The 18,586-nt window shown below is 34.1% G+C and overlaps 1 protein-coding gene across 1 annotated transcript in view; it reads left to right on the forward strand.

Annotated features, from left to right (window-relative positions):
- MPP7 (MAGUK p55 scaffold protein 7) overlaps window positions 1–18,586 on the forward strand; it is a 240,377-nt gene that overhangs the window by 52,090 nt on the left and 169,701 nt on the right. The window contains exon 2 of the mRNA XM_074324831.1: window positions 2,380–2,533. Coding sequence (XP_074180932.1) covers window positions 2,497–2,533 — 37 coding nt within the window. The 5' untranslated portion in view covers window positions 2,380–2,496. The remainder of the gene's footprint in view (window positions 1–2,379; window positions 2,534–18,586) is intronic.

Below are 18,586 nucleotides of genomic sequence, written 5' to 3' on the forward strand. Positions count from 1 at the left end.
GCAATTCTGCTTCGTTCCACAAAATATTAAGCATTTTAATGGTTGGAATTTTATTAAACCATTTATTTTTTATTAATATACTTATATGTGTTCTGAGAAGATAATTACTTTGTAGCATATAGTTCTTAAATAACAGAACTTTGGAAAAATTTAACTTGAGTGTTCATTATGAAATAAAAAACGAGACCTGCTAAGACCTTTCACATATGGCATATATGTACAGAAGCAATATCACATCAGAATGATGTTTTGATGTGGACTGTAAGGTTGTCTTAGTATTAATTGAATGTTTGTTTGATATAAGGATACGTTTGCTTATGTGGTGTATGTGGTTTATAAAAGTGAAACACTGTAACTTTTTAAAGTCATGTAGAAAGTGGTAGCTTGCATGGTATGTGTCTTTTTGTAGTTAGGCAGTCTGTACCATACAAATTATTATGATTTTTCTCATAGCATAAAGAGCTTAAATTACATACTCACATACATGTAACAACTACCTACCCACATACACACAGATATATTGCTCTACTGGTCGAAATGTGTGTGTATACACTTTACAAATGCTAACCATTTCCTCTTTTTTTTTTTTTTTTTCCCAGCAGCTAAAAAAGTCTACTTACTGAACACATTCTTTAAATTGTCTGTGGTCTGTTTTTGACTGTCTTTGTGTTTGAATTTAGGAACGCTTTTGTGTAGTTGAATCTTAATCCTGATTGTTAGAATAATTTATAAAAGCAAAGCAGAATGGCCTTTTAAAATTATTGGGAAAAACAAGCTTCAGAGGTGACCATTAATGAAACTTTGCTCTGTTTTTTTCTCTCTTATTTTTATTTTTAGCTTAGTGATTTGTATTTTCATTTGGTATTTAAAACAACTGCTCGTATTTTTAATCAACACTCCTCTCTGTGTAGATTTCTATGCTTATATTAACTTTGTCAACCTTTGTAATAATACAAAACAAAGTTCAAGACGTTGTACAAGATAGACTAGACTATCTTCGACCAGACTACTTGATGGGGAATTTTTTAATACTACATTCACTTTCGTAATTAAAAAGCTAATTTAGAAGGCTTTAATAGAATTTTACAGTTTGGACTTTTTCAAGTGAAATTTGGCAAGCACATTTTTCTTTATTCTGTAATATGAATCATCAATTTAAAGTTTTTAAGAATTGAAGTGAGGCAGTTTTTCGAACGTTTGCAATATCTGTTTTTCTTGTTAACATGTATTAAAATATGCTTTTAAATTACTGAATTTGCTTTATAGAGAACTGGTGAAAATGTATTAAAAACAAACTTAAACACATTGTGTGGTTCTGCTGAGATTTCTAAAAAAATGTAAATGCAGTGTTTTTTCCGTTATTAGGCAGCAGTGGTCCAAATTTAAACCACATGGCCTCCTTCTAGGTGTTAGGCCAATGTAAATTTTAATCTTGCTACTTTCTTTTATGTTTTCGTTTTATAATCTCATTACCTGAATTAAACAACTCCAGTCATAATAGCGAGCATTTGTTTTTTGCTTGCCATGTGCCAGAAGCTGTGTTGTGTGCCTTAGTGTATTTAATTGTCAGACAATTCTAAATTGCTATTATCCCCATTTGCATGTAAGGTGATTAAGGCTTAATAAGATTAAATAACTTGTCCTAAACCACAGATCTAGCACTGATTAGAGATTAGGCTAAACTCTAAGTTCTAAGTTTTTGCTCTTAACTACTATAATTAATGCCTTTACTGCTTATTTTGGGATAAACATTAGTTAAAATAGTTATTGAAAAAAATTGGTATTTTCCAAGATACAGCAAAGCTTAATTTTTACTAAAAGAATTTACTTTTGTATAGTAGCTTGGATTGCTAGGTTTAGTTTAGATTGTGAACACTACTGTAAATCTATGATAACATCTTGCTTCAATTTTAGTATTTCAAGGTTATTTGCAGTTTTCAGTTAGAAAATTTTGCAGTTGTCATATTAGGATGAGCTATTTTTAAAAATTACAATTAGTTATAAATTGTTGACAATTTATAAAGTTTCTGTTCTACATTAGAAATATAGCTTAGAATTATAACAGGGGAAGGAATATTAAAATGGCATTGGCTTATGAAAGCTTCTTTAACTTCTCCATCTATGCATTCATCTGTCCTCAAACCAATGGTAAAAATCTTTGAGGAAGTCTTGATACATCCATGAAAAACTTTCATGTTTTTAATTAGAAATTTCACATCAAAATAAAAAACTCTCACGCTTAATATTTGCATATAGTCTGTAGAAAAAATTCTGAAGAATTGTGATCTCTCTCATAGAGGTTTGAAATACAAATTAGTTACAGAATATTGCAATTTAGTAATCTTCCTTATTATTTAAAACTGTTCCTTTTCTTTGTAGAAACAGCCTGCGCGATATATAATTCTTGGTAGACAGTGTGGCTGCGGGCCGTTGAGCTGGAATTCCCTGCGGCTTTCTGAGCAGCGAGTGTTTGGAGTGCAGTGTCCAGCCTTCATCATGCCAGCTTTGTCAACAGGACCTGGTAGTGACACAGGTATGTGAACCCCAGAGGGGAAGTTTCCTTCCATCCTGACTTAAATCTTCTCGCTTACTGTGAAAAACAGCATTGCTTTAAGCAAGTGCAAGCTGGTCATGCTTGTTTTTCTGTAACCAACACGAGGGGTGTGAAATCAATGCATCCTTCCAACGTGCAAGTTATCTATCGAAGGGCTTTGATTGACTGTGTGGTGGCTTATACTGATGGTCTTGTACTGTCCAGCCTTTTGGGGTAATGTGCATTTACATTTCTTTAAAAAATATTACGTATTTTAAGCATACACAAAAGTGTGGCAAGCACCGTGGTCTCCCCTTCGCTGTGAGGGATACATTCCAAGACCCCCAGTGGATGTCTGAAAGCTTGGATAGTACTCAACCCTGTATATATGATGTGTTTTCTATACGTACATACCTGGGATAGAGTTTAATTGATAAATTAGGCATGGTAAAAGATTAACAAAATAATAATAATAAAATAGAACAATTATAACAATATTCTGTAATAAAAGTTATGTGAATATGGCATTCTGAAGCAAACTAAGGGTGATTTGGACTATGTGATAACGGGAGATGGTTACTAAATGACTAACAGGCGAGGAGCATATACCGCGTGCAGACACTGCATAAAGGGATGAGTCACATCCCAGGTGGGAAGGAGTGGGAGGGCGGGACATTTCATTACACTACTCAGAATGGTGCACAATTTGAAACTTATGAATTGTTTATTTCTGGTATTTACCATTTAATATTTTTGGGCCATGGTTGACTGTGGAAAGTGAAACCACAGATAAGGGGGAGACTACTGTAATGATATTCAAATTAAGCTTCACTCAGATTTAATGAGGGATATGAGCTTTTTGCCATACTTGCTTCAGACTTCTCACTTTTTTCTTTAAGAAGTGAAACATTACCCCTAACCCATTCTTCCATTTTCTTTCTTCCTGTCATCAGAGGTTAAAAACCATTCTGAAGTTGATACATATCATTAAGGGATTCAGTTAAAACAGACACATTTCGCCTTATCATCCATTGTAAGACTTAGTGATACTTGGAATAAAGATTTCCAAGAAAAGGAAAAAACTTACGCATGTGTGTAATGTGTGAAATCCCTCCTTCTGACCTGATTCGGGCAGCAGACTGGGGATGATCAATGCCCCTTTGAAGTCCTATTCTGGGGTTCCCCAGAATCAGCACTTAAAAAAAAAAAAAAACACGTTCCTGGATCCTTCCTAAAACTAGGAAAACAGAATGTGAGTGGGTTTGGGGAGCTACGACACGCAATTTAAGACCCCTCAAAAGAAGTGATGGCATAGAATCTGACTAAAAAGGAAGTTTTCTGTGTAGCATTGACCATGCTGAATTTGGTTCTGTTCATACCATTCTATAACCAGCTGAAATAGCTGTCTCACACTAGACAGTTACTGGCACCATAATTTTTAAAAAGCTGAATCACAAATTTGATTTCATGTTGTATTATGTTATGTTGGCATTTTTATTTGCACTATTTCAAGTATCATTCTTTGCTGTTTAAAGCATATTCACACTTACATTTTGGCAAGTTTTATCTCATCTTTATTCATCAAGAGTGATATATATATTTTTTCCCTACTGTGATTTACATTCAGGGTAGTTTTTCTTAGGAAGTGATTTTGATTTTTAAATGACATAAAAATCTTTTTTTCTCAAGACATTAACTTGGAGGCTAACTCTTTGGAAACTTTTTTTCTTCTTTTTAGTTTTATATAGTCCCACACTGTGTTGTATTATATAAAAGGAAGGATTTAACTTTCCATAGTGGTTTGGGAAATTAATAGATAAAATTTATTTGAATCATAAATTTATTACAGTTGTGTAATGAATTTAAGTTTTATGCCTTGGTATTCACCAAAAATACCTTAGTTTAATTGAATGCAAAATAGTGTTGCTTACATCTAACTTGGGGAATGATTAAAATGGAGTATTTATAGTTTAAAAGGCAGTTTAGGTGTCAGTCATGAAAAATAGCGTAGGCTATTTAGCATTTGAAAAGGACTTTTCCACACATAGCTGGCTCACTTGGTGCAAATCTAAAATGCCTGTGTGACTCATGCTTGGCTTTGTGATATTTTTTGACCTGTATGTCCCACCAAGGTTTGAGTCAGGCAGAGAGGACGTGCCTGTTCCAAGAGTCACTGCATTTAGGGAAGTCCCAAAGTATGGTGGTTGTGGTTCCCTTGTAGTTCCTAGCAGACCAGATGCTGTTACCAGTCAGGAGTCACGTATACCGTCAGCAGTGTTGCTTAGCAATGTCAGTGCTGTTGGTGCTGTTGTTTCCTTATCAGGTCTCCAGGGGAACAGAGTTAGCATAACTAAAGGGCAGATGCTCCTGTAGAAGGAAACCGGCACAACAGCAATCCCAATGCACAGGATACTTTCTGCGTAAAACTTCTGCCACTTCTCCCTCTTCCTGTTTCTACTTAATTTCACGAAGAAAAACAATTTTTAATTATACGTGTAATACATAAAAGCATTCTCATTGTCAAAGATGCCTAGATTAAAAAAAAGAAATGAATGGTTACTCCCCACTCTTCCCCTCCCCCTGTCTCATTTTCTGTCTGTTTGAGGGGCATCCTTCAAGAATTTTCTGTACATTAAACACATATGTATGTACATAAATATATTGTTTTATGTCTTTACTTTTTAATCACAGATTCCATCATACTCTGGACTGTTTCTAGCTTTCCTTCTATACCTAGTAATATATCTTGGAGAGATATTTCATGGTGTGTGTGAGTGTGTTTGTGTGTGTATCTGCCTCATTCTTTTAAACTAACACATTGTTTTCCATAGTATCACAATTGAATGAACCAAACTACTGTTAATGAAAGCCCTAGTTTTATTCAATCTGATGGGGAAAACATGGTATCTTAAATGTTCAGTATGCATTTCTATTGACATTGGGCATATTTATATTTGTTTAATGGCCATTTATTCCTCTGTGAATAGTCTATTCATATCTTTTCCCCATTTTTCTATTGGTTTATTATTTATTTATTTGCAGAATTTCTCTATTTGTGTTTTGTATATTAATTGTTTGGATCATTTTAGGTCAAACGCCATTTTTTATGGTCAGTCATTTGTCCTTTTTTCTTTCTCAAATAATAGCATTTCTTTTGTACAAGTTGAAAACTTTTGTGTAGACAAATCTTTTCTGTAGGTTAATGCTTTTTCTATTTTGCTTAAGATGGCCTTTCCTTCCCTGAAGATATTCTCTAAGCTTTTCTTCCAATAATTTTAAAAATTTGGATTTACACATTTGGAATTTTAGTCCAACTGTGATTTGTATGTGATGTTAGGCAGTAATTTAATTTCCCACATGAACAGCCAATAGTCCCCAGAATTACTTATTCAAAAGCCCATCCTTTTAACATAAATTTGTAATGATCCCTCTATTGTATACTAGCATTACGTATGTTCTGGGTTTTGTTTCTTGGCTGTTGTGATCTGTTGATCTTATTAAAAAAACAAATTTTTAATGGACTTTATTTTTAGAGTAATTTTAGATTTACAGAAAGATTATGAAGATAATATAGAGCATTCCAGTATACCTTATGCCTTGTTTCCCCGATTTTTAGCGTCTTATCTTCGTTTCATACATTCATTTCAATTAATAACTATTGATACATTATTGTTAACTAAAATCTATACTTTATTTAGATTTTCTTAGTTTTCCCCTAATATCTGTTTTTTTGTTGTTCCAGGATCTAATATTATATTTAGTTGTCATTGTCTCATTGGGATCCTGTTGACCTTAAAGTTTTCTTAGACTTTCCTTGTGTTTGATGATCTTCACAATTTTCAGGAGTCCTGATCAGGTGTGTTGTAGAATTCCCTCTATTGGAATTAGTCTGATATAAAGTGCCGAGACCTTGGTTGATATTAAGAGTACATAGTATCAAACTTGATTTATGACTGTTGATGTTGAAGTAGTGTTTGCCAGGATTTTCTACCATAAAGTTACTCTGTTTTCCCACCCATCCCATACTGTCCTCTTTGGAAGGAGAGCTCCATGTGCAGCCCACACTGTCAGAGTGTGTTATAGTGTGTTATGCTCCCCCTCTTTCAGGGTGAAGTAGCTGTATAAATTATGTGGCATTCTTTGTCTCTTCTCTCCCATTTATTAATTTATTTAATCATTTATTAATATTTATGTGGACTCATAGATATTTATTCGTACTTTGGATTGTAATCCAGTACTACTTTATTTTGTTGCTCAAATTGTTCCAGCTTTGGCCATTGGTAGGTCTTTCAGTTGGCTCCTTTGATATGCTCCCATGTGGCTTGTTTTTAACAGTTCTTTACTTTTGGCACTGCAAGATGCTCCAGGATTGTCTTATAGTGCCCGACTCCTAGAATCTGCCATTTCTCTAAGGAGCCCTAGTTCTTTGTATTAGGAGGTGGGATTAGGAACCAAGACCTCGGTTGATAGGTTTGCACACTGCTACCGGAGTGTTGTTTTTTTGGCCCTCTCATCTGACAAGGGCAAAGAAATACATGTATGTATAGTAACCCGTGTGTATAGACACAGAAACATTTCTGTGCTTAATCAGCTGTGACTGTATTAAGCTACGTATGAATTCTTACTGAGGTCTCCTCCTCTAATCCTTAGCAAATGGATCATTCTACCTCCCTTCTCTGGATCTGTAAATTCCCACTCCAGTAGTGGAAAGCTGGCCACCACTATTCACTATCCATTTTCTTAATTATTCAGTTCCAGTGTATATGTATAGAAGTATTAGAATTATTAACCTCCATGGAAAACAACTTTTATTAGTTAGAGAATTGATCTTACTTTTATTCCTGTGATAGTACCATTTTGTTTATAATCTTTATGAAATCATTCCTATCCTGCATAGTACCTATGTTATTTTAGGTTTATAAATTTAAGTATGATTTTTATAAATATCATATGTGAAATATAATATATATGTATATATACATATATATACACAGAAATGCACATAAAACTTTTATAATATAGTTTTAAAAGTGGTTATAATGCCAACGTTTATGTGGTCTGCCTCAATCAAGAAATTTAACACTCTAAAAGAAGCCTGTGTATTTCTTCTCATTCACAACCCCTCAACCTCCTTAGATATGGACATTAAAAAAAAATCCTGTCTCACACTATATATAAACCTAGGTAATGATTTATGTAGGCATCTTAGGCAATATGGTTTAATTTTGCCTGTTGAACTTTATAAATAGAATTATACTATGGATTTTTTTTAAGGGTGGTGACTATTTAGAATGAGAAAAAAATCATAAATTATAAATAAAGTGGATCCATAAAATAAATATTACAAAATTAAGGGGAAGAGCATAATATTTTTATTAATAAATTGCCTGACGTACCTCTGTAATGTTTTCTATGTGTTTTGGCGACCTATTTTTGATCCTGTGATTTTGTAATATATTCTTAAAGAGAAGAGAAAGATAATCCAATCCAAACTCATGTGTTTTTCCTTTACTCACAATACTTCTGAAACCAAATGTGTGTGTGTGTGTGTGTGTGTGTGTGTGTGTGTGTGTTTGTTCCCCCACACCAGATAATTCTGTGCGACACCAGCTAGGTGTCTTACAATTCAAATCTGAAACTAGCTGGGTTTAGTGCAGATCCCACAGTTTAAGGGCTCAGTCCCACAAGACTCCTCCCCCAGCCAACTTCACATGCCAGTTGCAAGTAATACGTCCCCAGGTTACCCACAACTTCTGTCAGACTTGGCTGCAAATCAGAGGTACCTATGATCCTCTTCTTGAATTTGATCATTTGCCAGAACAGCTCACAGAACTCAGGGAAATACTTATGTACATTTACCGTTTATTATATAATAAATGATATGATAAGGGATACAGATACAGATGAAGTGATATATAGAGCAAGGTTTGAAAGGGTTACAAGCCCAGGAGCTTCTGTCTTCGTGGAGTTGAGGTGTGCCACTCTCCTGGCATGTAGATGTGTTCACCAACCTGGAAACTCACTGGAAACTCCCATGCTTTTGGGAATTTGATGGAAGTTTCCCCATGTAGGCCTGATTGATTATTAACTTAATCTCCAGTACCTTCCCAGAGGATGGGGGATAGGGCTGAAAATTCCAAGCTTCAAATCATGGCTTGGTCGTTTCAGTGACCATCCCCCATCCTGCAGCTATCGAGGAGCTCACCCAGAGTAATCTCATTAGAACAAAAGACACTGCTATCACACAGGAAAGTATATAGAAGCTCTGTGTTAGCCATTGGGGGCAGAGACCCGTATATATATTTTCTATTATTTCACACAATCCTTCTTACGTTACTAACCATTTATAAAATTATTATTGATAGTTTGGATGCAAATAGCATTGAACTTCATGCAGAAATTCTGATAAATTTTACTTTGCATGATTCCCATTATAAAGAAAAATAACGTGTGGTGCATTATTGAATATATTGCTGACAGAATAGAGTTTCCATTTTGACTTGATATAAATGAGAATGGATTTCCCTGCTTACAATTTTGTAACTCTGGTGATTGGTAGAAGTTTTACAAATTAGCTTCTGACTGGGTACACCTCAAACTACTCTTAACTTCCCGTGCCAGTTGCTATAGAACTTGATTACATTGATACGTACGTACATCCTCTGGCCCTGCATCTTTGTGTCATGAAGCCAACTGAGGCAGCACCGTGGGTTGCTGGAGTAATCAAAATCTTTTCTCCTGGGACAATAATTTAAATATGTACAACCATAATGAGCTATGTAACTATATGCCACTACGTAACTATATTCTCACTACACCCAAGTTAAATTTATCTTGGAAGCAATTCATCCTTAATTAGAGCCCCAAAATGCCTTTATGTATTCTTTTGTGCCCTTTTTTTTCAGTCAAGACTGCCCATGCTGTGTTTAGATGTGGTTTGTTCAGTTATGAATATTCAGTTGTAGAACTGTATAGAAAGAGTTATAAATCACTCTTTCTGCATTCTACTGTTGATGGACATTTGGATTGTATCCAATTTTTTGGTAGTTATGAAAAGTTTTGTTAAGAACATTCTTTTTCCTGTATCTTGGTGCACATACACATGCATTCCTATAGTTTATGTACCTAGAAGTCAAATTGCTGGGTCATAGAGTACAGTTGTCTTCAACTTTAGAAGAGAATGTTGATTCCTTTCCCCAAATATTTGTAGTAATCTAATTTACAATGTCTTTAATAGTGTGGGAGAGATCCTGTTGTTCCATATCCTCACCGTCTCTTGTTATTGTCAGGCTTTAAAAATTTTGCGACTCATCCGGTGGATGTACAATGATACTGCATTATAGTTTTAATTTGCGTTTTTTGATTCTTAATGAGGTTGAGCACCTTCTCATTTTGGCCATTTAGATTTTCTCTCTTGTGAAGTATTGATGGAGTCTTTCAATTATGTTTCTATTGTATCGTCTTATGTGTGGGACGTGTTTTATTTTCTAGATGCCAGTCCTTTGTCAGTTTTGTTAATTGTATGTGTTAAAACTGTCTTATTCTGTGACTTGTCTTCTTTTTGCTGTCCTCCTTTACTCTATGTGCAGAAGTTACATTCTATGTGCAGTGTAGTTGAGCACCATTTTCCTTTATGGTTACTGATTTCTATATTTGATTCATGGAATACTTTAAATTATGGTTGTGAAATTATTCCTTTTTCCATTTCTGTTATGATTTTAGAACTCTAGAATACATTTTTGTGTAAGTATAAAGTAGAGCTCCAAATTAATTTTTCTCACATGGATATTCAGTTGTCTCACCATGACATTATAAGGAATGTCCTTTATCTTCTACTTGCAGTGCTACCCTCTGAGACCTTCATTACAACTTGACTATTGGTAGCGTGAGAGTGCATGTCCTTGTATCTCAGAAGGGATTATTCCAATATTTCTTGTTTGTCATCTTTGCTCTAGTTTTTTTCTTCTTCATGTATGCCCTTTATTAGATTAAGGAAGTTCTTTTTATTCTTAGTTTACAAAAAAATTATTTAATGACTAGCTATTGAATTTTGTCAGGTGCTTTTTATTCATTGTAATGATCATATAATTTATTTTGTATTAATCTCAATACAGCAAATTTTATTGAATTTTTGACTGTTAAACCAACTTGTATTTTAGAGGTAAACCCAATTTGGTCATAAGTTGTTATTCTTTTAATATAATCTGCTGGATTTGGTTTGCTCATATTTTATTTATAGTTTTAATCTCTGTGTTTATGAATGGGTTTAGTCTGTAATTTTCCTTTCTCCTTCTCTCTTACGAGATTTTCACAAAGTCATGTTGGCCTCACGTAATATGTTGGGAGGAGTGTCTATTCTTCTGTGGAAAAATTTGTGAAAAATTGAAATTAGTTTTTACTTGAGTGGAACTTAACTTTTAGGCTACTTGGGCCTGGATTTTTTCTTTTTGTTAAGAATTTTGGTTTACCAGCGGGTAAAGGGCGAGAGGGGTAGTAGATGAGGGTAAAAGTGATCAAATATATGGTGATAGAAAGAGAACTGACTTTGGGTGGTGAACACACAATGTGATATATAGATGATGTATTATAGAATTGTATAACTGAAACCTATGTAACTTTACTAACAATTGTCACCCCAGTAAACTTTAATTAAAAAAAAAAAGAATTTTGGTGACTAATTTTAAAGACTACTCAGGCTTTCTATTTCTTCTTGAGCCAGTTTTGGTGATTTACATTTTTCTCACACTTGGTCCACTTCATCAAAATTTTCAAATTTGTGAAAATGTTACTTACAATATTACTTCACATCTGCAATTTCTGTATTAATGTTTTCTTCTTTTGTCCTGATATTGACAATTTTTGTACTCTTTTCCACTCTGCTTGATAGTGCAAGTTTTGCCAATTTTATTAGTCTTTTTAGATATAATTTTTAGCCTTATTAATTTTTTTCTATTGTGTATTTGTTTTTATTTCATTGATTTTGTGTTCTTTTTCTAATTATGAAAATTTCATAAATTTTCAACTTTCATCTTTTCTAATGTTCTTATTTAAGACTGTTTTCTTCCTAAGTCTGGTTACATTTTATGCCATAAATTAAAAATGTTTTCTAACTTTATTAAGTTTTTGTTTTATCTTAGAATTATTTTGTCATTGGTTATTTACATTTTTTTTTTAAATATCCAAATAAGGATATTTTTCATTTATCTTTCTGTTACTGATTTCTACCTTAATTGCTTTGTGGTCAGAAAACTTAATTTATGTTATTTCAGTCCCTTGAAATTTGTTTATACTTAATGTTCAGCTATCTGGTCAATTTTAGTAAGTATTCTGTGTGTTTAAAAAGAAGGTACATTCTGCAGTCACTGAGTATAGCTTTCTATATATGCCACTTACGGCTAGTTTGTTAATTATTTATATGTTTTTGTATTTTTATCGATTTTTAAATTATTCTCTGTTATTAAGAGAAGTATATTTTAAAGCTTCCCTTTATGAGTATGGTTTTATCATATAGTTCTGTCCATTTTGTTGTATATATTTAAATTTGTAAGAATATAAATTTATTTTGCTTGTGAATGAAGCCTTTTAAACAAATTATATGTTAAAGTATATATTTTTTCCTACTAGGTTCGTATTTTGTGGTTTCTCTTTGTCTTGACTCTTCTAAGTTTCCTTTTTTTTATTTTTATACTTTTGTGTCTTCTTTTGGACTGATTAAGATTTTTCTTTTTATTATTATGGTTTTCCCTTCTTTCTCTTGTAGTTATACATTTTCTTTTTGTTGTTTTAGTGGCTACCTTAGAAATTACAACCTGAATTCTTTATTATAAAAATCTCACGTGCATCGGTACCTTTATTATCATCCTGTAAAATCCAAGGGTCTTAGAACACTTTTACCCTGTGTACTTCCCTTCCAACCTACATGCTATTTTGTCATGTATTTTCATTCTCTATTAAAAAAAGAAAACCTTAAATACATTATTGTTATGCCTTTATGTTGTGATCTACTTTCTCTGGCTGTTTCTAAGATTTTCTTTTTGCTTTGGATGTCAGTATTTCCACTTACGTGCTGAGGTGGGATTTCTGTTTCTGTATCTTGCTTGAATTTTTTTTGGCTTTTTGAATGTGTATATTCATGTAATTCATGAGTTTTGGAAAAATTTCAATTGTTATCTTTTCAGATATTACCTCTACTCCATTGTCTTCTCTTTCTGGTATGTCAGTTAAATATGTGTAAGATTTTTTTTGCATCTGCTACCTCTCTTATCACTCTTCTGTATTTACATCTTTTGGCCTATTTATCCTGTTTTCTGAGTAACTCTCACCTATTTTCCATTTTAATCATTCTTTTTGGAACTGTATCTGATCTCCTTCCTATCTCTACATTGTTTTAAATTTTGGCAAAATATACATATTTTATAAGAAGTTTTGTTCTTTAATAAATGTTCAGCTAATGTTCAAGTAGTTTGTACCATGGATGAGTGTTAAGAAATCCAGTTAACCTTATTTCCAACATGAAAATCATAATGTTTTTATCCTTAAAGTGATAAATGAAAGTTATTGAAGATATTTAATATATCACTGAGACACACCACTAAAGGGACCATTTGAAGTATAATAACAGAAATGGACTTTATTGGCATTGTAAATGTCCTGAAAATGTTTTGTTTTATCTTTCATTGAAAAGACTAATGTAATCATTCCCCCATCCCCCCGATACGTTTTATTGTGGGAAAGCAAAGTTTTGAACTTGCTGATCATTTCTTCAAATAATTCCCCCAAACAAATATACCCTGCAGCTTTGAAGACATATTTATCTTTTCACAGTTCCCTTTCACAGCAAATCAAGGTTATTAGGCGTGTGGTTAACTGTTCTTTGTGAACAAAAAGCAGTGTGTGAATTGGCATTTGGGTGTGACTTTTTTTTTTTTTTTTTTTTGTAGTGGTGTACTTCCGTGTACATAGAACTTGTGTTCCTTAAAAACAGAATCAGTACACTTATTCTTGTCCTTGTCACAGCTCATAAACTACTTATGGGCTAGGTGAAACAGTCCTCTCCATGGAATACTGGTTTTTGATAAGTAGAAAAATTACCGTTTCATTTTCTCACAAAGGCTCTAACAGGTGCAAAGTGTCTCAGTAGTTCCCTCCAATGGTTAAGGTAAATACCTGCTAGCATGCCTGCATGATAGCAATTACTCTTCCACATTGCATACCTTTGCTGTTACAGAGTCCAGCAGAGTCATTTCATATAGGAATTGTGCCAGTCGTTTTCATTTTTACATAATATTTGTCTTTCATTTTGAGGCTTGTTTTAAAATCTTTATGGCAACAGTATGGCTTCTGTTTTAGCTAAAAAGAGTACAATGTTTAATGATGTCTATATGGTTTATTTTTAAGTTTTTTTTAAATTGAGGTAAAATATATGTAATGTAAAATTTGCCATTTTAACCATTTTAAGTGTACATTATAGTAGCATTAATTATAGTCAAAATGTGTAAACATCACCACTATTTCCAAAACATTTTCATCATCTTATACAAAAGCTCTGTAACTGTTGAACAATAACTCTACCTGCCCCCCAACCCCTGGCAACCACCATTCTACTTTCTGTCTCTAGATTTTTGCCTATTTTGTATATTTTATATAAGTGGAATCATATAGTAGTTGGCCTTTTGTAACTGACCTACGCCACTTAACATGTTTTCAAAGTTCATCCACATTGTAGCATGTATCAAAATTTAATTCCCTTTCTGGTTGAATAATATTCCATTACATGAATATACTACATTTTGTTTATTCATTTTTCTGTGTTAATTCTTAACATGGATGAAGAATACTGAATTTTTTTTTATTGGTGTAATACTACTTAACACATTTTATTATAGTACTTTGTTTTTTGTTTTTAGCAGGGTAATAAAGATGGCACTTTAACCAAATATTTGAAGTCTTCAATTTCTCCAGGTTTTTTTTTTCTTTTGAAGTTTGATGTTCAATTTTTATTTTTTTTAACTGCAGTGTATTGTCAAGTGTTTTAGTTTTTTTCTTCCTTGGTTGGTAATTGGCAGACTACTTTCAGAGGCTCATTCATCACCATCATTGTTTATGGTTGAAGCAGTTCTTCGGCATTATTTTTGTCAGCATTGTGAAATCCTGTGTTTTTGCAGTGATGTTTATGGCATCCAAAAGTATAGTGGCATGTGTTAGGTGGGAAGGGATGTTTGAGTGAGGGCTAATATTATATAGTGTCAGTTTATTATATCATTATATTTACTTTCTTTTGTAATCTTGTAATATTCGGGACTCAGATGATAAATATCTGAAGATTGGAACCTTGATGTTTGTATTACAATTTTCAGTTACTACTTTTATACTTCTGTGAATGAATTTTCAGTCTTTGATCAATTTTAGTCAAGTGAATATATGATTAGGTGTAATTGTAGTTATGTAAAGTATTGATTTTCCAAACACAGTAAGCAGTGGACAAATGCATGGAAGTTAATAAAAGAATTCTGACAAGCACAACCTCCACAACACTTGTGCAGCCTTATGTAAAGGTGATGGTACTAGATTTCTGCAAAAATCACAATCTTGTTGCAAATTTGAGCATAGATGAACAAAATCTTACTCATTTTTCTTTTGATAGTGGTAAATGCCCTGTGGAAACTGCCTGTGGGCCACATGAGAGACCACTGGGTCTTGTAATGGTCAGCAGGCTGCACCTTAAGAAACAAGAATTAATCTGCTTTCCTATATGTTGTACACCTAAAACTAATATATTGTTATATGTGTCGTATGTCAACTATATCTCAATAATAATAATAGGAAGAATCTGCTCTCTTGTACTGTTTCCTCAGAAGCTTGGAACCCAGTTAGCAATTTGGATACGGTCCCTCCTTGTTACCCTGTTAGTCTCTCAATCAGGAGAACATGTCACACTAAGTGACATTTAAATTAAAGGGAGTATTTTTTTGGTGTTCTTCTTATGAAATAAATAAGAATATGAGAAGTTATATTGGGAGTCTATTTGTATAGTCCGGTTCCCATGTATGCTTGTATGTATATAATGTTGACTAAAATTAGCCAAATCACTTGGTTTTGTATTGTAATATTCTTCATTGTCATAAAATACATTTTTCTTTTTCTTTTTCAGTCTTAGCACAATCATGGGGTTCAGTCCAAGAAAGGATTTGTTAGCAGTTTGAGTAACTTATATAGATTGAGGATTATTTTGGTACATTTCAGATCCCTGTTGCTAAGTAATTGTTCAATATTAAAAGATTCTTTTTTACAAAAACTCATAGACACACACAATAGTTTAGTAGTTACCAGAGGGTAAGAGGGGAAAGGGATGGCAGAAGAGGGTAAACGGGATCAAATATATGGTGATGGAAGGAGAACTGAATCTGGGTGGTGAACACAAAATGTGATATATAGTTGATGTGTTATAGAATTCTACACTTGAAACCTATGTAATTTTACTAACAATTGTCACTCCAATAAATTTTAATTAAAAAAATTCTTTTTTCTTTGGTTATATGAACCTCATTTAGTGAGTTTATATTCCTTTTGGAATTTGTCATTTGAAAGATTGAATCTTTTTTCCTTTAGAAGGAATGCATGGTCTGCAGTTACAGTAAAAATGGAGGGCAAAGCAAGAAGGTGGTTTCAGTCAGTGAGTATGTAGTTAAATTGCTATTCCACAGCTATTGAAATCTTGATAAAATTTTAAAACTATTTAATTTGCCAAAACTCACATTAAAAGTTAAACTCTTTCTGATGTACTGTGCTTTAACCACCTAAATTTTTAAAATACTGTTCAGCAAGCTCAATAACGTGTTTTAAGATATGGGACGGAATAGCTAAAGTCTATATATTTTGCTTTGCTTCTTCTTGACAAGTGAGGATTGTAGAAAAATCACCCTTGGAAATATTGTGAAAGGATTTTTACAATAGCAGAGGTCTCTTAGACTGAATTTTTATAACACAACTTGGATGTAAAGAGGTGATTAAGGGTTGGCTTCATTATATAAGGATCTAGTTTATTTGGTTTCATTTTTTCCTGAAATGGTAATTCAGGAGTGTTCAGTGCTCATAATTTCTTACTAGTTAACTGACTTGAAGTGTTACCTTTATCTTATATGCAATTATTTATATATAGTAGCTCTCTTTCTGGATATTCTGTTATGTTTCTGCAGATTTAGTTGGCTGGGGCTTTTTGTTTTTTAGAAATAAAAAAAAAAAATTTTATTGGGGAATATTGGGGAACAGTGTGTTTCTCCAGGGCCCATCAACTCCAAAGTCGTTGTCCTTCAATCTAGTTGTGGAGGGTGCAACTCAGCTCCAAGTCCAGTCACCGTTTTCAATCTTTAGATGCAGGGGGCGCAGCAGCCCACCATCCCATGTGGGAATTGAACCGGCAACCTTGATGTTGAGAGCTTGAGCTCTAACCAACTGAGCCACCCGGCTGCCCCTCTGGAATCTCGTTGTCTTCAATCTAGTTGTGGAGGGCACAGCTCACTGGCCCATGTGGGAATTGAACCGGCAACCCTATTATTCAGAGCTCGCGTTCTAACCAATTCAGCCATCTGGCTGCCGTAGTTGGCTGGTCTTTTGGGGGTGGGGTTTAACCCCCTGATGATTATGATTTCTATTACAAACAAAATTTCAAGCTGTTTAGAGAAGACTTGAGTGGGTTGAAAGGCTGGAAGCATTTAGGTTGGTGGTTATCAGTTGTGAACCACCAATTTATTATTTTTAGTTTAAAATCAAATACAGTTCTAGCTTAGGCTACTCCCATTTATTATTAAAATTCAAGCATGAAAATACCATAGTTATCATTAGTTAGGAACTCTCACCCACTATATCTTTTCCCCATTGAAACAAGGGTTATTAGTGCATTTTTGATAACACAAAGTTTCTTAGGAGTGCGACTATTGCATTATTGTGTAACATTGTTCTTGGAGATATCATGAAGGATATTTCAGGTGAACACAGATGGTCTCCGACTTATGATGGTTCGACTTTGTGATGGTGCAAAAGTGATACACATTCAGTAGAAACCATACTTTTTTTTTTCTTAATCCTTAACAGAAATTTTTTTTTTTTTTTTAAGATTTTATTGGGAAAGGGGAACAGTAGTTTATTGGGGAACAGTGTGTACTTCCAGGCCTTTTTTCCAAGTCAAGTTGTTGTCCTTTCAGTCTTAGTTGTGGAGGGCACAGCTCAGCTTCAGGTCCAGTTGCTGTTTTCTAGTTGCAGGGGGCACAGCCCACCATCCCTTGCGGGACTCGAGGAGCCGAACCGGCAACCTTGTGGTTGAGAGCCCACTGGCCCATGTGGGAATCGAACTGGCAACCCTTGGAGTTAGGAGCATGGAGCTCCAACCGCCTGAGCCATCAGGCCGGCCTGAAACCATACTTTTTTGAATTTTGATCTTTTCCTGGGCTAGCGATATGCCATACCCTTGAGGTAGGATAGATAGCCTAAGGTATCTAACCCCCTCCAGAATACCCAAAGAGGCACCTCCTTTCAAGGAAGTAAAACAAGGAACCACAGGGACACCTGTGGCTAAAGATAAACAGAACTAGTTTCGCCTGGCATGGCCAGTGACCATGACTGGAGCCTGACCTTTAGCTAATTTTAATGTCATTATAATCTCATTTACATTGCAGTTACTGTGACTCCCATCATGCATCTGGTGCCATGACAGTTCCAGAAGAACCAAAGGACAAAAAGGAAGGAATCAGAGATCCCACCTCTAGAGAGGAGGAAACAGGGTGTCGTTCTCAAATACCTGCCCATAAGAGATAAAAACCCTAATCAATACTTTCTTGGGTGACTCAATCTCTAGTTTGCCTGCACTTCATATTCAAGTGTGTACTTTTGCTTTAATAAACTTCCTGAGCTTTCCCACATTTTTTCTCCCCCTTGAATTCTCTCCCATGAAGGCAAGAACCTGGTTTCTGTTCTGGGTTGAGTTCCTTGGGGACATCCTGGAGAGCTTCCGGCCATCACTCTTTTGTGATGCTGGGAAGCATCTGTAAACCACAACTC

This window comes from Rhinolophus sinicus, linkage group LG02 (assembly GCF_036562045.2).
Source record: "Rhinolophus sinicus isolate RSC01 linkage group LG02, ASM3656204v1, whole genome shotgun sequence".
In the NCBI taxonomy this organism is placed as follows: Eukaryota; Metazoa; Chordata; class Mammalia; order Chiroptera; family Rhinolophidae; genus Rhinolophus; species Rhinolophus sinicus.